We start from the raw sequence: 22,918 nt of genomic DNA, 5'->3' as shown, positions 1-22,918 counted from the left end.
ATCAGGATGGAGGCTGCTGGCTACCTCAGGCTAAGAAATTGCCCACTAAAGCCTGATAATTGGAAATCAGGCATTTGTGGGATTTCCTTCTTTAATTAGCAAGTAGCCTACGAGCCTGGTCGTTCCAGGCCAGAGCTCTGGGACAGCTTGCCTGATGGGAACCTTAGTTTTTCCATTTTCTAACCATGTAAGTCGTGAGTCAAATACTAATACTCCTCTGGGCCTTTACTTGCTCATCTGTCAAATGGGCATCTTGATTCCAGTAGGACTCAATTCATAAGACAGAATGAAAAGAAAATTAGTTAGAACATTTGAAGTGTCTGAGCAGTATTTGGCACATGGATAAGTCACTGAGTCCTGACGTATTAACTAGAAGCCTGCTTTAACACTCTGGTGGCAGTCTCTGTGTCCAGCTCGTCTTTTAAGGACCTGTGGAAATGTCTGCTCCTCTCAAACTTCTTCCATTTTCCTGAGCTTTTTTTTTCCTGATATTTACTCGTTCTTTGTATACCCCACTATTTCAACTCTTGGCAATGTTTGGGTTCCTTCCTATTTTTTTTTTTTTTTTGTAGAATTTCCTTGTTGAGGCTGACTGGGGCTTCACATGGTGATGTGCTTTGCACTGTAAGTTGCTCAGAGAGGACTCACCCTGACCAGGCAGGCTGGCCAGGCTCCCAATTAGCATGTTTCATGATTGAGTGTTTCGTGAGAATTCAAAGGCACAGGGAAGGTTTTTACAACAATAATGGGTGTCCAGAGAAGCAACACCAAGAGTTTTCCCGTGCAGTCTTAATGGCTAGCCTTATGATCACAATTCATTAATGCAGAGGAGGTTATTAATGGCCAAGGAGGTGCTTGGGTTTGTTCTGGGGAAGTGTTGGCCACAGGCCGGCAGGCGTGGCTGGGGACCGGAGAGCCGTGGGTTCATGCACTTAGCCAGGCTGACTCTAACCTGTGATTCTCTGCGCTGGGTGTGAGTGGAGAATAATTACAGCTGCCAGGCGAGAGCTTTTATAACTCACTGCATGCTCACCCTGTGGTAGTCACGCCCACTCTGCTGTACTGGGCTGAGCAGCCTGCAGGGTGGAGGGATCACAGCTGACCTTCTCCCAAGGGAGGAAGCTGCCTGCTGGGCAAGGCTGACAGGATGGGGGCCCTCAGTCTCTGGTGTGGTTCCCTAAAGTCAGGCCTAACTTGCATCACATACTTTTCTCTGCAGCTGTTGAGATGACTGCATGATTTTTCTTTCTCAACACATTAATATGATGAATTATATTGATTGATTTTTTAAAAATGTTAAGCCAACTGCATGGTCCTAACATAAACCCAAATTAGATGTGACATGTTATCTTGTTTATAGGTTTCTGGATTTGGTTGGCTAATATTTTCCTTTAGGATTTTTGCATTTATGATCATGAGGAGATTGGGCTCTGATTTTTCTTTTCTTATAACCTCCAATCCTGATTTTGGTATAGTTTTACTTAATTGTGATTGATCCAAATATTAATACAGCTGTCCTTTGGTATCCAAAGGGGATAGATTCCTTTATCCCATCAGAACACCAAAATTCATGATTACTGAAGTCCCTTATATGAAATGGTATAGATTTTCCATATAACCTATGCACAGCCTTCAGTATACTTAGTTTCTTGATTACTTATAATACCGAATACATTGTAAATGTCAGGTAAATATTTGATATACTGTATTGTTTAGGGAATAATAACAAGAAAATATTTGTACATGTTCAGTACAGAAGCAATGTTTTTTTTCCCTTGAATGTGTCTCTTAAAAGAGAACCTGGCAGCCGGGCACAGTGGCACCCGCCTGCAATCCCAGTGGCTCAGGAGACTGAGCACGAGGATCACGAGTTCAAAGCCAGCTTCAGCAAAAACGAGATGCTAAGCAACTCAGTGAGACCATCTCTAAATAAAATACAAAGTAGGACTGGGGATGTGGCTCAGTGGTTGAGTGCCCTGGTACCACTCCTTCCCCCGCAAAAAAAGAGACCCTGGCCTTGCAACTGCACAGCTGATCATTTGCTGGACCCCTGAAGCCTAATCTCTTCTTTTATCATTTAGCATCCACTGAGTATCTGTGGACTGCACCAAGGACTCAGCACCCATTAATGATTAGACACGTTCCTACCCTAAGGAACTGGCAGTCTGGGGGTGGATTTACAGAGACAGGTCAAACATGAATCCTGCCAGGTGACACAATAATGTGCTCTCATGGAGGCAGAAAAGGGCCTGAGAAGTCTGGGGAAGCCCAGAGGAAGAGGGGATTCTTTCTGCATAAGAATGAAGTAGGCCTTCCAGAGATGCTTGAGTTGGGCTAAAAGGAAGCATAGGAGCTGCCCAGTGGGTTGGGGGCTCTCTGGGGGGAGAGAAGGCATGAGAATAGCATGGAGCCTGGTAGTGCTATCCGCTTTTCATCACCTGGTCACCTAGGGCCCCTTTCCAGACTCCTTGTCTATGAAATGAGGGTCATAATGGCCATGTATAGTGGTAGGACATGTATTTCTGCCTGGTCCATCCACATGTCCAGTAAGTGCTGACAGTTATAGTTAGGGTCAAGTCAAGGATGAGAGGTCACTCATTCCTTCTGATTAGGAATTGGGTTTGGCAAGAGGACCAGCATCTTGCAAAACATTTGCTTCCTAAGGGAAGGGCTCTCCAGCATCCAGGACACAGGGACTGAGGTCTGTGGTATGTGGGTCATTCCTACTGTTCCAGGAAAGCAGCACAACCACACAGGGGCCCCCTGGATTGTTTCTGAGGGTACAGGTGCTTTGGACGGCAGAGAATCAGAGGGACAGAACATGGTCATTCTTCATGGGGAAAGTGGAGGCTCAGCCTCAGCTTCCTCCATGCCTATCTGATATCAGGAAGACAGGGGTTAGGTTAGTCAAGTTTCTGTTATTGTGACAGAATACCTGAGATACTCAACTCAAAAGGAGGGGAGGTTTATTTTGGCTCATGGTTTTAGAAGTCTCAGTCCATGGTCACTTGGCTCGATTGCTTTGGGCCTGTGGCTGCACAATACTTCATGGTGGGAGCATGTGATGGAGGAGGCCTGTTCACCTCATAGTAGCTAAGAAACAAAGAAAGAGGAAGAGGAGGAACTAGGGTTGTAATATCCCTTTCAAGGGCATTCTCCCAATGACCTAACTTCCTCCCAGTAGGCCCCACCTCTTAAAGGTTCTAACACCTCCCAACAGCACCAAAATTAGAGACCAAGCCTTAGTACTAGGGCCTTGGGGGACATTCCAAATCTAAACTATGGCAAGGCTGGAGAATCAAACACTTAGGATTCATAAGGAATCTCCTTGATGAATGTCTCTCCAGGGTGCAGTGGGGGACACTAAAGCCTAGAGGAGATGTAGGAATGTCCAAGGTCACTTAGCTTGTCTATCAAAGGCAGGGCAAGTCAAGACCTAGTGGCCCCCTCTGAGCCCCCAATATTGATTCTATTCCTTTGACAGGCACTGCTGTCATCCTCTGGCTTGAAAAACTAGAGTTCATTTTCTGGAAGTCATGTCTTATGGGTGCTGATGAGTTTGCCCTTCCTGTTAATCAATGGGGCTCTGGAGTACAGGGAGATGAGCAGAAGGCTTTAGGCTAGTGCCAGTGGCACAGGATGCAGTAGGAGAAATACCCTGCCCCATGCATATTCTGGCTGTCACTGGGAGGGAGGGCAATGCTTAGTGGCATCTGAATGCTCAGAACATGTGTCACTGCAGCTTCTGTGGCTGTTCCAGGGATCCTTGGATCTGGGGGCCTGCATTACTTGTTTGACCCTGCAAAGACATTCAAGCAGAAATAGGACCCTTGTTTGTGTCCTGAGACTATGTCATAGCACAAGGCTGTGGCTGGATGGTCAGTGGAATTGGCTCCCAGTCAAGGAGTGGTTGCTGGGTTAATAAGGGAATGTTGAGAAGGTGATCTTATCTGTAGTAGGTGGAATTAAGACAGGGGTCGGAGTTAGGATTGATTCCACCAAAAGAACCTGCAAATTAGCCCAAGGATTTTGGCATTAATCGGATTGGGGAATTCTGTCCTGACATAACTTTTCTTTTTATGGGGTATTGATGAGGCTTGAAACACGCCAGCTTAGTCAGAAGGGTCAGATTCTTTCCCCTTCTCTCTTGCTCAAATATTCCCTGAGTTTTAACTTTGTACCAAGATGGGACAGACTGGTTCTGGGATCAGGGGCATGAGTATAGTGTTGGGGAAGGGAGCTCATAAGAACAAGAAAAAGCACTTCCAGGGTTCTATGGTAGAAGACAATGCATCCAGGTATAGATCTGTCCTTGTAGTGCATTTGATTATTATGAGCATGCTTAGTTAGCCACAACCACTAAGAACATGCTTAACTGTGGTGGACATCTGCCAGTAGTTCCACTTAAACTCTCCTTATGAACTGTAAGAAACTGGTATTGTGACTCCCCAAAGAGGTACATTCATTTATTTATTTTATCATAAGGCAAAAAGACATGAACTGCAGTATTGGTGTTCAATGTCCCGTAAATCCATATATTCATGTTCTTGTTCATTTAACCTGAATATTCAACAAGAAAAGTGCTCCAGAGCCCTGCCTGCCACCCACATCAAATCTCACATACCTTTATGATGAAAATGTGCTATCGGCAGAGACGAGACAGAACTAACTTAATTTTTCCTGTCAGTCTCTGTAGTAGACCAATTAAACTGCCAAGGAGATCAAATATTTCAGACTGTATTTATTACATTAAGTATTTATGTTCAAGTCAAGCCTTTAAAGCATGATGTCATAGAGGGATGGAGGCCGATTAGATCAATTCAGCAGAATTTTCTGTAACTTAATGGAAATCTAATTGTGTGTTTTAATTTAGTGTTCAGGAGGTAGTATGATCTCCAAACAAAACAATTCTCAGTCTGTGTTTAAGGATCAGATGGCTCTTGTGTAGAGTTTGGTGATGGCATGAGTTGCCTGGGTGGAAAAATGGAGTGGTGGCCTTTTGCGGGGTTCACAAGTGGGGTTGTATGTTGGGTTCCATTCAAAGGGACTAGTTGGCTTAAGTTCCCACAGAATGGGAGAAGGATGGAATACTCCTGGGTGGATTTCATGGTGGATCTTCAGCTCAGTGTTGGTATTAATACTTCCAGTGCAGCCTGAGGCCTGTAGCTGTCTTAGTCTTTGCTGGGTGCTGACATAGAGTCTTTATTTCTAGCATCTGGGTGAGTCTCTGTTCCCAAGGAGAACATCTGTCCCCATTATCTGAAAAGAGACACCTCAAAAAAGGACATACTTTTTTGTGAGAGTAAATACCTGGTCATGGGGCTGAGGTTGTGGCTCAGCGGTAGAGCACTCGCCTAGCATGTGCAAGTCCCTGGGTTCGATCCTCAGCACCACATAAAAATAAATAAAATAAAGGTGTTGTGTCCAACTACAACTAAAAAATAAAACATTAAAAAAATACCTGGCCACTTTAGAAAAGGCAGAAAATACAGTAGGATGCAAATGGAAAATCACTTATAGTCTTACAACCCATAATCAACCACTATATTTTGGCATTGGTACATTTTTAAAAATTCTACTTGTAAATACATGTATTCATGTTTATATTTCTGATAAACATATTTTATAACTTACTGATAAATTAAACAAATTTAAATTTACAAATATTTTCTATTTCTAAAAGATATTTGTATGTGAAATAAATGGATATACATCTATAATTTTAAATTAACATGGTATATGTGTGTATGAATCAGGCTTCTGCCTCCATGGATTCAACCAACGGTAGATCAAATATATTTGAAAAAAAATTGTGTATTTACTGAACATGCACAGACTTTTGTTCTTGTCATTACTTCCTAAAAATACAGTATAGTTATTTACATAATATTTACATTATATTAAATATTATAAGTCATGCAGACAGCATCTAAAGTATATGGTATAATGTGTACAAACTATGCCATTTTTATATAAGGCCTTGAGTTTCCACGAATTTGGGTATCCTCAGGGGATCCTAGAACCAATCTGCTCTTTTTCCCCTGCCACACACAAAAATCTTGGGCTACTATAACAAAATACTATAAATGGAGTGGCTTATAAACAATGAAGCTTTATTTCTCATAGTTCTTGAGTCACTGTTCTCCAGGATCAAGGTGCTGGCAGATTTGGTGTCTGGTGAGGATCTGCTTCCTGGCTCACAGGGAGCCTCTTTCTTGTGTGTTCTCACCTGGTGGAAGAGACAAGGCAACTCTCTATAAGGGCACTGATCCATGAGGACTCTGACCTCACAATCTAATGACCTCCAGAGTCTTCTCTCTCCAGACCATCACCTTGAGATTAGGTACCCAACATATGAATTTTGGAAGTACATACATTTCAGTCCACAGTACGTATGTATATATGCAGACATATGTATATCAAAATTGGATTATGTTGACTTACGTCTCTTACCCTGCTTTTTAAACTAGTGTATTATTGTAACTTTTACATGGCACTAAACATCCTCCACAATATAGTTTTGTCATAGATACAGCATCTTCTATCTAGGTCACTTATTCAATTTCCTATTATTGGGTCATTAGGGTATTTATAGTTTTTATCACTATATGCTACTCTGGGATAACTTCCTTTGTAGTTAATTCAATTTTAGTCCACTCATGATTATAGATTTTTGATATAAACCAAAACCCAACCAAAAACCAAAAATAAAACAAAAACAAATAACATCCCCCTGCTACTCCCTTCTAGATCCTTGAGTCTGGAAATCTGGTAATTAGGACATGGGACATTGAATTAGTTGGTTCGCTCCTCAAAATTCTCTGGTGAGCTATTGGTACTGTGAGATTACAGAGAAATCAAAGTTAGTTTTAAAAGAATCCTATTTGTGGAAGTCATGTTTTTCTTTGTTAAAAAGTAGTTGTAAATAAATCTATGAAAAAAAAATGTTCAACATCATTAGCAATTAGGGAAATGCAAATCAAACCTACACTGAGATCTCATCTCACACAAGTCAGAATGACTGTAATCAGGAATACAAACAATAATAAAGGCTGGAGAGGTTATGGAGAACAAGGAACACTTCTACATTGTTGGTGAAATTATAAATTAATACAACATCTATGGAAATTAACATGAAGGTCCCTAAAAAGACTACAGATGGAACCACCATATGACCCAGCTACACTACTTCTCAATAAATACTAAAGAATTAAAGTCATCATACTGTAGTGACTATGCATGTTTATAGCAGCACAATTCACAAAAGCCAAACTATGTAACCAGCCTAGGTGTCTATGAATAAAGGGATGGACAAAGAAAATGAGATATATATACACAATGAATGAATGGAGTTTTATTCATCCATAAAGAAAATAAAATTATATGGTTTGTAGGAAAATGGATAGAATTAGAGCTACTATGTTAAGTGAAATAAGCCAAACCCAGAAGGTCAGTGGTCCCTATGTTTTCTCTCTCATGTGAAATCTAGAGAAGAAAGAGGAAAAAGAAGGTGCATATGGGTGGGGGGCAGAAATCCATGAAAATCTAAGGGAGATTAGTAGAATAGAGGAAAGGGCCCAAGGATGGAGGAGGGGAGGGGGAAGAAGTGCTGGGAGTTATATTGGCTAAATTATACTGTTATATTGTGTGAATGTATTTAACAAAAATCCCACCATTATCTATAATTATAATGCACCAATAAAAATGTGAAAAATGGTAAAAAAAAGTGCTTATAGGATTTAAGGGAGATAGATGTTTCTTGTTGGACAATTGAAATTAATATATGTATGTGTCCAGACAAAACTAGAGTTCACTTTCCCTCTTTTTCCCTAGGATGGTGACAGAGGTGTCTGTTGATGGGAGACTTAGGGAATGATCTGAACACCACAGAGAAGTGGAAGACTTTATCTTCCCCTTTCCTGCAGGTTCTGCTTCTATTAAGGCAACCTGTGACTATGTGGGGTCACATTGAGCTTCCTATAAAGTCATATTGACTCCACGTTCACTGCTGAGCTATGTCTCCCTTTGGACAGTGGGTTCTTGGGTGTAGATCATAGATTTTGGACTTTTCTCTATTAAGATCATTTCATTAGATTTGTCTCCTGTTTGCTTTTGCTTTTGTCTATTACACAGATGGCCTCTCTCAGTCTTGCCCACATCTCCATCTTGATAGACACATCTTGTGTGCCTTCATCCAGGTCAGCTCAGGGCAGAGGGCTGGCCCCTTGACCCCCTCTAGACCTCCCTTCAGGCTGCCAAGTGCTTCATTTGTTGGCATTCCTGGCTGAAGCTGTTTAGACATTGGTGAATCCACTTATAAGCCTTCTCCCCAGTTGCCTCCCTAGCACAGTAGGCAGAGCATAGGCCCCTTTGAAGGATATGTTAGCTGCTGTCCAGACTTGGGGTTCAGGCACTGGCTCCAGGGAAGTGTGAAAAGTATGCAATGCTTCCTTTATCTAAGAGGTGGCTTGGGTTGAGGGTGTCACCCCAGGGATGTGACACTGTGTGTGATGGGGTTGGTATAGAGTGTGTCTGTGGGACTTTAGAGGTCCTCAGTCACTGTAGGACCCAAGAAGGAATCTCAGCAGCCTTACGTGCTCCTCATCTTCCTGAGCCACTTAGACCTGAACTCCCTTTGGTCCATACAGTTTCTCTTTACCTTTCTTTAAAAAAAAACCACTTTATTTTCTTTTTAATTATTGCAAAGTAAACCTAACATAAACTTTACCATCTTAGTCATTTTTAAGTGTTCATCTCTATGTTATTAGCATATAGCCAGCTCTACATATCTGTGGGTTTTGCACTTTTGGATTTAACTAACTGCAGATAGAAAATATTAGGAAAAAGTGTATCTGTGCTTAACATGTAGATAATTTTTTCTTATCATGGAATGATAAACAATTTAATACACAATGATTTGCCCAGCATTTGCATTGTATTAGGTATAATACGTAATCTAGAGAAGATTTAAAATATATGGGTGGATGTGTGCAAGTTCTATGTGAATACTGAACCATTTTATCGCAAGAGACTTGAGCAGCCTTGGATTTTGGTATACACAGTAGGTCTTGGCACCAATCCACCATGGATATTGAGGGATGACAGTATTCACATTGTGACACATCTCTAGAACTTTTCATCTTGTAACACTGAAGTTCTATGTCTATTAAACACCAACACCCACTTTCTGTCTCTATGGATTTGTTTTTCTAGATATTTCTTATGAGTGGAGCCACTTGTCTTTTGTGATGGGCTTATTTCATGTCCTGAAGTTTCATCCATATTGAAGTCAACATGCCTTTCTTTTTAAGCCTCAATGTTATTCCATTGTGCACATAGCCCTTAGAGCTTTTCTTTTTGGGGGGTGTACTACGGATTAAACTCAGGGACACTTGAACACTGAGCCACATCCCCAGCCCTATTTTGTATTATTTAGAGACAGGGTCTCACTGAGTTGCTTAGCACCTCACTTTTGCTGAGGCTGGCTTTGAACTCACAATCCTCCTGCCTCAGCCTCCGAGAGGCTGAGATTATAGGTGTGCACCACTGCACCACTGAGTTTTTAATGACAAAATCTTTGTTTCTTCTGGTCCTTGTTTCCCCCATCTGTCTAGTGTTAGGGGTAGGAAATGAACCAGGCCATGTGTAGAGACCTTTCTTTTGATCACAGCTTTGGTTCTGTGAATTAATTTGTTTATCTTAACCTCCAAATCTGGGTTTTAAGGACCAAGAGTAGAGTTATCAGTGACTTTCTTGGTGGCCACCACAGGTATGACCTAGCAGGTGTAGACCATGGTCCAGAGAAAGGGTCTCTGTCACCTCTGCATCTTATCACCTCGGTCATTGTCACTACTGAGTCACAGAGCACTTAACTTACCATTTGATGCTTATATTGGAGCAAGACCTAGGCTGAGGGCAAAACCTATCTTGGGCAGCCTGACACCAGGCTGGCTGTCCAGGGCTGTGCCTGAGGCCATGTCCCCTTCCAGGTTCCTATCAAATCTGTCCCCGGCCACACTTCACACTTCCCTGGGATCTTCAACATGTGAGGTTCTCAGCTCCCAGCCATTGGTAACACCCTTCTTAGACACGTCAGGCACCATCTCCAGTCTTCTTTCTAATTTTCATTTAAAATTAAACTTGCATTTCTGAGTTTAAAAGAAATTCATGTCTATTGTAGAAAAGTGAGAAAAATCTAAAACAGACAGAAAAATACAAATCATTAGTATCCTCCTCCAAAAAAAAAAGGAACCATCATCCTTAATATTTTGGTCTTGTCACACCTTAGGTTCTCTTTGTCAGTGAGTGCCCTTGGGGAGGAGGAGGAGAAAAGGCCTTTCCATAAATGTGGGGCTGGGTCCTCAGGAACACTCTTGGCTCATGGTGCCAGCACAACCATCCTTCCCAGAAAAATTGTGACTCCCCATTGGGGCTTCTCTCTGTGCCTGGTGTCAGTGCATGTCTGTGAAGGAGCCACTAGGAGCAGTGGAACAGTCAGAATTTGGGATTCCACTGAATGCACAGTAGGCTAGAAGACAGACGGTGCACAGGGCAGGGGAAGTGGTTTTCAAAATTCCTTGTACACTTGGCCTTGGTGATGTATCTTACATTCGTCTTAGATCTGCTTACCTGCTGTATCAGCCACTCGGTCAAAACTGAAGCAGGGGACTGGGGATGTGGCTCAAGCGGTAGCGCGCTCGCCTGGCATGCGTGCGGTCCGGGTTCGATCCTCAGCACCACATACCAACAAAGATGTTGTGTCCGCAGAGAACTAAAAAATAAATATTAAAAATTCTCTCTCTCTCTCTCTCTCTCCTCTCTCACTCTCTCTTTAAAAAAAAAAAAAACTGAAGCAGGAAGGGTGGCTGCATTTAAACCTTCCCTTGTACTAAGGCTGGTCCTACTTCTGCAATGAACTGTACAAACTTGGAGCTCAGTTTCCTGATATGGAGGGTGGAGATGAGTCATGTCCACCCCTCAGGGGGGCCATAACGGTAAAGACAGGTGTTGGTGGGTCATGGTCAAGGTGAGCTTCTTTTTGCCTCTGAGAAAGATGGTTAAGGAGGGGAAAGATCCTCGAATGTGCTTGAGAGGTCAAAAAGAGGCCTGACTCTGGCACTGGGAAGCCTGGCCCTGGGGAGTGAGGGTGGGGACATTCCAGTCAGCATTGCTGATGCTCTGAAAGCTGATCTCTAGGTGGGTGCCAAGTCTGGGGGACTTTGAAGGCCCTGGTGGGCATGGGCCTCGTCTCTCATGGTCACTGTCCCCAGGTGGCCCTTGGAAGGATTCCAGACCATGCTCAGAATGGCAGGATGACAGCACATCCTGCTCATCTGCAACCTGCAGGCATGCCCAAGACAGCAGGGAAGTTGGGGACACAGGGGTCCTCTTCTTGGTGTGGCCCTCAGCTCTTGTTTGAGATCCCTTCAGAAATTCTAGCACAGCATGCCACGTCTGCCACCACCATCAGCCAGGAGGCAACACACGGGTGAGAGGGACGAACCTGGGCCTGGACCTACACTAGGTGCTCTGCAAACCAATTGCCTCAGAGACTTTTAAAGCCCAGTTCTCCATATCTTTGAGTGATAAATAACATCTAACAGTTCTGCTGATGGAATCGTTAGATCCAAATACCTCAGTAAGTATTTATGTCCCTAGAACTTTATGCCCATTTAAAAAGTACACTTTTTGAAGGGGAAAAAAAAAAAACATTTCCTTTTCATTTCTAAGTAGCTACCATTCCTTTGTAATGGGATTGTGTAGCTGATGGTCTTCATTCAGTGTCTCTAGCCTTGGAGTCATACTGGATGCCACTGCCCTCATTTTATATTCTGCATGGAATTTCATGTGGTGCTTGCAAAATCCCATTTCATAAAGATATGACACCCTGAAAAGGAATGCAGCATGGTCTCATATTGAAGTGTGAGCGGCTTGAATGGCAGCTGACCGATGTGGCTGGTTTCCCTCCAGTATTTAAAACATCCTTGCACTGCCTTAAAGTGAGTTCTTAGGGGTGTCCTGGCACATAGTTTGGGAGTGTGGATCTGCATTGGATCTGATTTATGATCTGTGATGTGGGTATTATCCCATTTTATAGAAGTCAAGGCTCAGAGTAGTCAAGATCTTGCATAAGGCTGCACAGCTGGATTTTGGGGGAGACCAGGCCTCTCTGGCACTCTGATAACCCTTTGGAATATTAACTGGATCTCTTGAGTTATACATCTTGGGGCCTCCCTGTGATGTCTGAAGCCAAATGGATTCAACTTGCCTCTTTTAGGTCCCAGACCCTTCCCTCCCTTCCAGCCCCCCAGGAGACAGAGTGTGGACAATGAGCCTGTTGTTTTTCCTTCCTCCAGGGGGTCCACTGTGTTCTTGCTGTGTCCCAGATCCCATGGGGCTCTCCTTCCTCCCCACCTATGGCTGCCAGAGTAACCGCACAGCCAGTGTGGCTGCCCTGCGCATGAAAGCCCGCGAGCACTCGGAAGCCGTCCTGCAGTCGGCCAACCTCCTGCCCTCCACCAGCAGCAGCCCCAGCCCTGCTGCCAAGCCAGCTCCCTCCGACAGCAGCCAGGACAAGACCCCTCCCACCAAGGAACAGAGCGAGGGAGAGAAGAGTGTATGAGGGTCCAGAGTGCCCCAGCCTGCCGTGTCCTCCTCCCTGCCCTCCTGCTTCTCCCAGCCTCAGCCCTGCAAACTCTGACAGCAAGGAGAAGCCTGCTGCCTGGAGCTCGTGGACCCAGGAAAGGATATCAAGACCCACAGCTCCTTTGGTGCCTGGGGAGTCTGACAGTGGGGCTGGCTTCTTGGGTGCCAGGTCCTGGTGGCACTTGCAGCATCCGAGTCCCTTCTGTGATGAGACCTACAAGTCTTGGAGGGGAGGCAGATTTGCTTGCCCATCATCTTTCCTGTCCCATTCCAGGGCCACCGTTGCAGGTCTTCTCAACCCCAAGAACTATGGCAGGGCCATCCTTGAGAGACATCCAGGGCTGACGTCTTCCGAGATGAAATGGGACTGTCCCCATGGCATTGGTTAAGAACCACAGAACTGGTAGAATCTCAAACAACTCTGGGCTCAGGCTAGACTAGCAGTAAACCCCTTTCTCTTATTGGGGGGTGTTGGTTGTAGGCTTGGTTAGAAGGGGAGAACACGTAGGGTGGGAAGGGGCTGATAGGACATAGCCTGCTCCAGGGGTACATGGTGCTCGCTCCTAGCAGATCTCACTTGGGCACATCTGGCTGGGCTAATCAGACTGGCCACGGGTTCCATAAAGTGGGGGCCACCATCTTGACACTGGGGGCAAGTGGGGGTCCCCACTACTGAATCATCTACCGGCGGGTTCTGCCTCTCTCCTGGAAAGACCTGGAGGTTGGTGGAGAAGTTGATCAACTGGAAGGCAACTCTCTTGCCCAGAAAAAGGTGAGAGCCCTTGGAGGGGAAGAAGCCCCTAGCAACACCTCTGAAATACTACATTTGGATGAACCACCTTCCTCAAATCCCTGGCACCTGGAGGGGATCTCCAGTGGTGATGCTTTTTTTTTGTTTTTTTTTTTTCTTTTAAACTGGGGAAATCAAATGTAGGAAATGAGACAGAAATGGCACATGTGCTGAGATGAAGCCCGGGGAAGACGGCTTCCTTGTGGTGTGAAGAGAATTAATTCCAAAGGGCCAAATTTCATGGAGATTTCTGTTTCCATCCAGAGTGGCCATTTCTCTTGTGTGGATGGTAACCTCGAAGAGATTGAAGGGGAATTGTGCAATAGCATGAGCCCCGTCCCTTGCCCCATATCTGAAAGGTTATGGGTTTTTGGTGGCTTTTGCTGATGGTGTTCCCATGCAAACTGTCATTGTTTTTATGATGATTACTTTCATTTCAGTTGTAATCAAAACGTTATACTTTCAGATTCCCCCTTTTTAGCCTCCCCCGGAACCCCCATACCCTGAGTGTATCGTGCCTGTCTATGATTACTGCAAAGCATTTGATAAAACATACTGTCTCCTTTAAAGAACAAAAAATCAAATCCTTCTTCCTGCTGTATTTTGCTTGTTGAGTACAAAGATGAAACGATTTGCCAAAAAGCGGCAAAGTCGCTTCCGTTTCCCTGTAATTACGAATGTTGGGTTGAGCGATGTAAGCTCAAGCCCTTACGCACACTAACTCTTCAATCTAATTGTTTGATTAAACTCGTATTTCCTCCAGAAAGGTACATAAATAAGTGAACTGTTGGGCAAATTAAGAATACTTAACAGCATTGCATCCGAAAAGTAGTTACGCTGATTAAATTTTGTGTCCTTGAGGACTTTCAGGAAATTACTTTTGATCGTCAATAACACAATTAAGTAAACTACACACACATTAGCATGAATAATTGATAAGAAATTATGTATTACCACGAAGCACTGATTTAATAATTCATGACGCGACACTCTAGTGACTGTGCAAAACTGGATAACATCGAAAAGTCTGCCTGACGTTACGGAAAGAAAGGAAAAAAGCAAGCGCCAAACCTCTGCAGAGATATTGAGTACTTAGTTTTGTTGTACAGAGGCAAAAAAAGTAACCGATGCATGATGTAGTTTCTGTTTGTTTAAATACCCAAATAAATTTAGAAGAGTTAAAAGAAAAACCGAAAAACTCAGGTCCTCTCTTTGTTCCTCCTGGCCCTGGGGCTGCAGGGATGGGTGGAGTCTTTCTTTCCCATTCTCCACTTTGGTCGTTGCGCAAATGGAAACCTTTTAGAAACTTCCAGGAGAGCTTTGAGGCCTTGGCTGAAAGCTTTAGCAGATGCAGCCACAAGACAGAGGTCTCCGTGCAAGCCAAGAGCCCTCCCCAGGTGCCCAAGCATGCAGAAGTCAGTCCTTCTGTCCCAGGATGGGTGGACATAGCCTTGCCGGATCCCCTTTATGGTCGTCCTTGGTGAAGTCACCTTTTGGGCAGTCATCTCTGGAGCTCAGTAGTTTCACCCTGTCTGCAGAAGTTCATAATGTGACCATAAAAAGGCAGTCAGGCTTCAGTCTGGGAAGGAGGTGCAGGCCCCAGGGATTGATTGATTGATTAATTATTATTATTCATTTATTAGTTGAAGCACTCTGAAGAGCATGCCTTAATGCACTCCAGGTTATGGGAATGGAGCCTAGAAACCACTGAAGTCACGACAGGGGCAGCAGCTTCCTCCTGCAGGATGATGGCTCTGAGAGGAGGCCCAGAGGTGGGGGTGACAGGGTGCGAGGGTGAGTGGTGGTGACACAGGACACTGCAGGACTCGCGGGATCCCTTCTGCATTCCTTGGTTGGTGCTTTATTTAGGAATAGCCAGCAACTGGCTTCTCTACTGGGTGGAAAGAGCTTCCCTAGACTCTGCTACTGCCTCATTGCCTGGGAACTTTGCCTGGGAGCATCACTAATCTGAAAGTCCCAAGTCCGAAATTCTCCAAAACCTAAGGCTTTTTGGGTACCAACATGACACCATAATTGGAAAATGTCACCACATGGAACTTTGTTTCATACACAAAATTATTAAAAATATTGTATGAAATTACTTTCAGTCTCTTTGTGTAAAGAATATATTAAACATATAAATTTTGTGGTTACACTTGGGTCCTCTCCCCAAGATATCTGTCATGTTAAAGCAAATATTTCAAAATTTGAAGGAAAAAAATACCCAAAGCAAAAATCTGAAACACTTCTGGTTCCAAGTATTTTGGATAAGATTACTCTTCCCATTTCATAGATACAGAAACCAAGGCACAGGAGGGTTGGGCAACTTCTCCAAAGTGAAATGGGTGGTAGCTTCCAATAAGGAAGAGGGAGAGCTCGGTCCCTTTCCCTGTCACACAGTGAGTGCTTAATAGATGAACTGATGAGGTTAACTAGGTGGAGTCTTTAAGGCTCCAAAGGGTAATGGAGACTTATGAAGGCCTGTTGAATCAGGCATGTTTGACAGACCGTGAATAGTGGGTAACTTTCTTTGCCTTTGCTTGCTGTTTGTGGGTTCTGTCCTGAGTGGACTTGTGGGAAGGAAGGATGGCCCACCCCAGGGCCTTGTCAGACCCCACTCAGCATCTCTTGGTCTGGCTTGGCAGGGGCAGAGCTCAGCTTCCCCCATTTGATCTGCTTCTGGACCAGCGTACCTGACCTTAGGGTGTGTTTCAGTCTGTCCCAGAGCAGGCCCAGTGGGGATTCCCAGTGTGGATGGTGCCCAGAACTCATGGGCCTCTCCAGTGGTTTTCTAGAGAGGTCACCAAGAAGGGGCCAGAGACTCAACCAATCCACATAATGGATACTCTTCTTAAATTTCTAACTTCACCAGAAAAAGTGAAACATTTGTTGTTTTGGGGTTTGTTCTTCTTGCCGTGCTGGGGATGGAACCTAGGTCCTTGCTCATATGTGGTAAGCCCTCTACCACTGAGCTACATATTCAGCCCCCAAAACGAAACTTTGACAAACCCAGAGCTTGGCTGAAGCAGCGAAGGGCACATTCTGCCTGTGTGAAACCCCAGCTCTTAAGGATGTGTGACTCTGGGCAAGTCATGGAACCTGTCTGTGCTTTGATTCTCTGACTAATAATGGCAGCAACCTCCTAGGGTTCTTTGAAGATTAAATGAGTCAGAAGCTCATGGTGCCTGGCACAGAGGAAGTGCAATATGAAGCCTAGCTCTGGTCCCACCAAGTCCCATACATATCAAAGGCTTGAAGATGTTTTTCTGGGGAAAAACCTGAATGTTCTCAAGAAGGCAAGAGGATGGGTGGGCTTCCAGGGGGAGCTGGAATGACCACACCCAGTCCCTGAGCAAATCCCTGGGCCTCAGAAGGGCAAGACTTCCAGGAGGGGATGTGTGTACCCAGGCTCCAAGGATGTAGACAGCACCTGAGAACTTGAATGGGAACCTGTGGAACCCAGAGGCGGGTGTAAGGGTGGAGGGAGGGGGGCTGGCGGGGAAAAGAAAGTAAAGGCTCTTTTAATTGTAAGTAAAATTAAAACCAGTGTAAGTCAGAAGGATCCTGGATTATCTCATGGAGCTCCAGGTAACTGGGGCTTTAGTGGGACAGGCACCAAGAAGGAGGTTGAGACTCTGCCTCCTTCCCAGTGCTCTCTGGCCCTCCCCTCTGTTTGTTCCCCTACGGGGGTGTCCCCTCCCCTTTATCTCTCCAGAGCTTCACTCAGTTTTAGCCCAGACCTTGGTTGGTTCACAGTGGTTTGGAGCCCCTGCCACACTCCTACTACAATGAATGTGATTGGTCCCACCTTGGGCCGGGAAACATCTCTGGTCCAATAGGGTGTGTCCAATCATGGCTCCTCTGGCTCTGCCCTGCCTGGGTCCTCCAAGAGTTCATGTGTGAAACAATGTAAAATTTTTCAGAGGTGAAGTGATTAGATGATGAAAGGTGTAACCACCAATATGGATTAATTAATTGTAGGCAGGTAGGGTGTGGTTGGAGGAAGTAGGTGGGGGGGGGGTCGCCTTTGGGGTTATATTTTGTCCTTGGTAAGTGGAGCTCTCTCTCTTCTGCCCGGTGGCCATGTCCTGAGCGGCTTTCCTCTGCTTTGCCCTTCCATAGTGATGCTCTGCCTTACCCCAGGCCCAGAGCTATGGAGTTGGCCAGTCATGGATGGAGCCTCTGAAACCCTGAGCCAAAATAAACTTTTCCTTCTCCACGTTGTTCTTGTCAGGTATATTGGTCACAGCAATGCAAAAGCTGACGAAAACAGATGTCCTTCTCCAGGATGTGGGCAGACACCCAGAGTATGCCCACTCGTGGAAGGCTGCACCAGAGACAGAGAGGGGCGGAGATGCCGAAGAGCTAGGTCCTGCTGGGGCAGGCCAAGATCAAGGATGCTGTGTTTCTTAAGGACAGAGACTGTAAAGAACTTGTTATGAAAAAATGGCAGTACAGCTCTATTCTGAGCTCTATTCCAGGATACAATCTACTTCTGGAAAACGCATCCTTTTTTTTTTTTTTTTTTTTTTTTTTTGCTCTCCAGACTTAGCCAAACACTTTCTATGGCAACTCCTATGAACCAGTGTACAAACATGAAATGTGGGCAGCCCAAGCCCTGCACCCAGTTGGCTTATGAACCCCAGGGCTGGGTAATACCCCTGAGCTATCATTAGTTTCCCATTCAATGACAACAAAAAAAGTTCTTGTTGCTGAGTTTGGACTCATGGGGTCCCAGCACTACCAACACTGTCTGAGGGGGACAATGTACAACGTGCTGGGCCTTCAAACATTGAGGGTCTGCCATCTCTGTCCAAGAGTAGGGGTGGCTGCTGGCTCTCTCAAGTCTCCTGGCAGGAGACAGAATGATGGGTTTGGGTAAACCAGGATCCATCCTTCTCACTCCCAAAGGCCACTAAAAAGAAGGGGCTGTGCCCTACACAACCATGTATTTTTTAAAAAATTTTATTTTATTTTTTTATACAAATGGAGCACAACTTTTCATTTCTCTGGTTGAACATGATGTTGAGTCACACCATTTGTGTAATCATACCCGCACAGAGGGTGATCATGTCCCTCTCCTCTGCCCAATCCAATGTCCCCATCCCCTGCCACCTTACCAGAGAAAACATTTGGCCTTTGGTTTTTTGGGATTGGCTTACATTCTCTTAGCATGATGTTCTCCAACTCTATCGCAAACATGGACTCTTAAACCACCTCTTTCAGAGTCACCTCAAGTCAAAGCAAGGCATCTTGGTGGAAAGCAGAATCTACTTACTGAGGCATCCGAGAAACATCTAAGGTCTTCTTTTTTACTCTGACGGACAGAAGGAGACTGGGCCTGGAAGTTAAGCCTTCTCTCCTGGCTGCCTGCCCTCTGCTCTCAGGCTGCTCCAGCTGAGAGGACAACCCCTGCTGGGCTCATCTGCTTCATTTTGAGCCTGGCTGTGTGTGGGGACAGGCTATTTCTCTTAGGACTGGGGCATGGCCCCTCCCTCTGTGCTGGGTGCACCGGGGCTCTGGTGTGGGTCAGGGCCCTGGGAATTTTGTTCAGATCTAGGCGAGGGCTGTGGCTGCCAAGATCTGGAGCAGCAGGGTGCCCAGGTGCCATAGTGCCCCATCCCAGGATGGGAGAGACCCCTCTCTTACCACATGGCTGGGAGTGCTGATCCACCTGAGCAAAGGGACCAGAGAACACAGGGAGGGCTGTAGGAGGAAATGACCCGGCAGTGGCCTGCTAGTTCAAGGATTACCCGGCAGCTGCCAATGAACTCAATGTTTCTTCAGGGGAAGGCTGTAGCTTTTGGTAGCCTCATGCCTTTATTCAGGAGAGAGGAGCTCTGGCTCTTGCCCTTGCTTTGAGGTTGCATTCCCACACATGGTAACACCCTAACATGATTGCATGAGTCTGGGGAAGCAGCACAAATCTGGAAAATCAGAAGTTTGATGGTATTAGCTGTGTGACCTCTAGCAAGCCACTTAACCTCTCTGTGCCTCTTCTTTCTCTGTATAGTGGTTCTAATAATCTTAATTTTGAGGGCATAGGGTTGTTGTGAGCAAAGGAGATGGTGCAAGTCAGGGCAGTTTGTGAACAACTCTCAAGAGCAAGGTCATGGCAGCACATCGTTGCTGTCTGAAACTGCCTCCTGCTGCTTCAGTGTGGCCTTGAAAAATGTAGCCTAAGGTTGGAGAGGAGGCAGCACCGGGAAGTGAGTGGTGCAGGCCCTCCCCCAGGCTTTGTGAGCCTCATGGACCCTCCCCTCCCAAGGTCTGGATGGGGCAGGGAGCGGGCTAAGTGATTGTGTAATGGCCACATCTGTCAGTACTGGCCAAATGGTTTTTCCAGGAGCCTGTGAGCTAATGGCCCTGCAGCCTGGAGAGAGCTTCCCTAAGTGGAGCACTTTATCTACCCGGGAACAGAGGAGTAACACGGCCCCAGGCCACTGGCGCTCAGAGAGCAGCTGCTCTGCCTGCCGCCTGGAGTTGGCACCGTGTCCCCATTGGCTTGCCTCACACCTGCTGCCAGGGGCCAGCCTGCAGGTGGCAGCCCACGGTGGCCCACAGGGAAAGAACAGGAGCCCAGCTGGGGCGGCACCAGACCTGGCTTCTGGGATCCTGTTCCACCGATGGCTGTAGGACCTTGGCAAGGCCCCTACCCTCTCTGATCCTCAGCTTCAATAAGATGGCAGCAATGAGGATTAGGTGGGGTGAGATGGTGAGCATCGTTGTGCCCCAAACCATCCATCAGTCAGGGTACAGAATGTCCCACCCTACCCTCTCTGTCCCAGGAGACTCTTATGCTCCCCTGTATAGTCGTCGTAGCCTACCCTGACCCTAACAGATCTGTTCTCCATCACTATGATCAAAAATGAATTGTTTTAAGACGATTAGGGATCCCTACATGGGACCATGCAGGGGCTATAGACTTTTTTTTTAAAGAGTGTTAAACATTATTTTTTATTTGTGATCGTTTAAAACATTAAATACAGCTGGGCGCAATGGTGCACGCCTGTAATCCTAGTGATTTAGGAGGCTGAGGCAGGAGGATCACAAGTTCAAGGCCAGTTTTAGCAACTTCTCCAGCCCCTAAGCAAATTTGGGAAACCCTATCTTAAAATAAACAATAAAAAGGGCTGTGCATGTGGCTCAGTGGTTAAGAATCCCTGGGCTGGGTTCAATTCACAGAACCAAACAACCATACAACCCCCTCCCCCCTGCCAAATTAAATACAGAGAGTAAACACCAACTATGTACAGTGTATATTATTCATCTCAGACTGACATTACAGAATACCAAAGGCTGCATGACTTAAACAAGAGAAATTTATCTTCTCTTGGTTTGGAGTCGGGAATTCTAAGATTAGTGTGCCGGCAGGGTTGGTTCCTGGTGAGGGCTCTCTTTGTAGCTTGCTGATAGCTGTCTTCTTTTTATGTCCTCACATAGCCTTTCCTCCTGTGTGCCCAGAGGTGTGGGTGAGGGGAGGGGAGAGAGAAATACCTCCACTGTGTCATCTTATAAGAACACTAATCCTGTCGGATCAGCATCCCACCTTTATGACCTCATTTGATGTTAATTTCTTCTGTAGAGGTGTCAGCTTTAAATAGAGCTATTCTGGGGGTTAGGGCTTGCATATGAGAACTTTGGGGGCACACAAACGTAACTTCTGAAGGATTTCACAACAGTCTAAACCTCAACCTCAACATGACGCAATGTAACTTTTTCTTACCCCTGAATCTAGTTCTGTTGGATAACATACAATGACAATTAGGAGACAGAGGAAATTGTTTATTTTTGAATTTTAAACATTGTGGTACAATGCATATAACATAAAATTTGTGATTTTAATTAATTCTGAGTGTACAGTTTAGCAGTGTTCCATATATCCTGGTTGTGCATCTATCACCACTACCCATCTCCAGGACTTTCCATATTATAAAACCGAAACTATGCCTATTAATCTATGACCCTCCATTTCTTTCTTTCTCTGTTCTCGGAAACTACCATTCTTACTTTGTTTCTACACATTTGTCTGCTTGAGGTACCTCATGAAAGTGGAAACATATAGTACTTGGCCCTTGTAACTGGCTTATTTCACTTAGTATAATGTCTTTAAGGTAAATTCATGTGGTTGCATGTGTTGGAATTTCCTTCCTTTTAAAGGATGAATAACATTCAGTTGTACCTATCTACCTCATTTTGTTTATGCACTTACCTTTCAAGGGATATGGGTTGCTTATACCTTTTGGCTACTGTGGACAGTGCTAATATGAGCAGGGGTGTGCAAATACCTGTTCAAGTCTCTGCTTCAGTTGTTTGGTATATATACCCAGACGTGGGAATACTAGACCATATGGCAGTTCTATTTTTTGTTTTGAGGAATCTTTATACCATTTTCCATATTGGCGACACCATTTTTCATTCTCTCCAATAGTGCACAATTTCTAATTTCTCTGCATCCTCACCAACGTTTCTGTTTGTTTTTTAAGTGACTGTTCTAATGGGTGTGAGGCAGTATCTCATTGTGGCTTTGATTTGTATTTCCCTAATGATTAGTGATGCCAAGCATCTTTTCATGTGCTTATTAGAGGAAATTATTTTCAATGTGGAAAAAGCTTTGCTGATGGGGATTCTGCCAGAGATGAGAAGGATAATGCAAAATTGACTTTGGTGATGTCTTATTAACTTTTTGAAACAATTTATCAAGAGGCGATGGGATGCCAGCCGGCTTGTCTTGGCAAAGGAATCTGTGGCAAGACATGAGCATGACATATGGGCTCGTCAATGTTCTCCTCACTTGGATCCTTGTACTACAACCTTCCCACATGGTAAGAAAAAACATTGTTGACCTTCCCTCCTCAAGTCTCTCTCTCTCTCTCTCTCTCTCTCTCTCTCTCTCTCTCTCTCTCTCTCTCTCTCTCTCTCTCTCTCTCTCTCGTTGTCCACTCATTGCTACAGGGTTCTGTGATGCACACGTAGTCATATCCCTCTCTCAAACAGATGGTAGCAAGCCACGCACGCTGTTTGGTCTTTTCTGTTTTCCTCTTAAATAATATTTTGGGGAGCTTTTCTTCTCAGGGCATATGGATATGCTTCGGTAATGTCCTTTTGAAGCTCATTCTCAATCCTTGTGTCTCCCCTCCCTCTGTCAATGCACCTAGCTTCTAGAAACTTCCTCTTTCCTCCCAGCATTTGACTGGTGCTTTTCAGTTGGTTCATTCCACATACGATGAACACCCAATGCCCAGGCTGTCCAGTGAACATAGAGTGAAAGCAGAGATTCATGGTAGCACTGTACCTAATGATTTTTCATTTTTTTTCTGCTTTAGTTTTAGTTAGGAACTTAACATCCCTCTTTCTACTTTTATTTATTTTTTTTTCAAAAGATAATGTAAGTTCCATTAGTCTTATATAACACAAGCACTGTTGTATTGATAAATGTAATACTGAAGTACTGATTATTTTTTTGTTTAAAATGTTCATTGA

At 44.8% G+C, this 22,918-nt stretch overlaps 2 protein-coding genes across 3 annotated transcripts in view; one reads left to right on the top strand and one right to left on the bottom strand.

Moving 5' to 3' along the window:
* Positions 1-12,624, top strand: part of DRGX (dorsal root ganglia homeobox) — a 28,508-nt gene extending 15,884 nt beyond the window's left edge. Inside the window, exon 7 of the mRNA XM_081268517.1 lies at positions 12,357-12,624. Within this exon, the coding sequence (XP_081124643.1) occupies positions 12,357-12,622 (266 nt within the window). The 3' untranslated portion in view covers positions 12,623-12,624. The remainder of the gene's footprint in view (positions 1-12,356) is intronic.
* Positions 6,215-22,918, bottom strand: part of LOC308634574 (cardiac-enriched FHL2-interacting protein) — a 71,941-nt gene continuing 55,237 nt past the window's right edge. Inside the window, exons 7-8 of one of the 2 annotated variants that reach the window (XR_014019032.1) lie at positions 9,878-10,195; positions 6,215-6,229 (exon numbers count right to left, since the gene is read on the bottom strand). The gene's annotated coding sequence lies outside the window, so the exon portion shown is untranslated. The remainder of the gene's footprint in view (positions 6,230-9,877; positions 10,196-22,918) is intronic. The other variant, XR_014019033.1, reaches the window with a different exon arrangement.

Source organism: Spermophilus citellus (assembly GCF_964194105.1).
Source record: "Spermophilus citellus genome assembly, chromosome: 15".
In the NCBI taxonomy this organism is placed as follows: Eukaryota; Metazoa; Chordata; class Mammalia; order Rodentia; family Sciuridae; genus Spermophilus; species Spermophilus citellus.
This window is presented reverse-complemented; position numbering and strand designations above follow the sequence as displayed.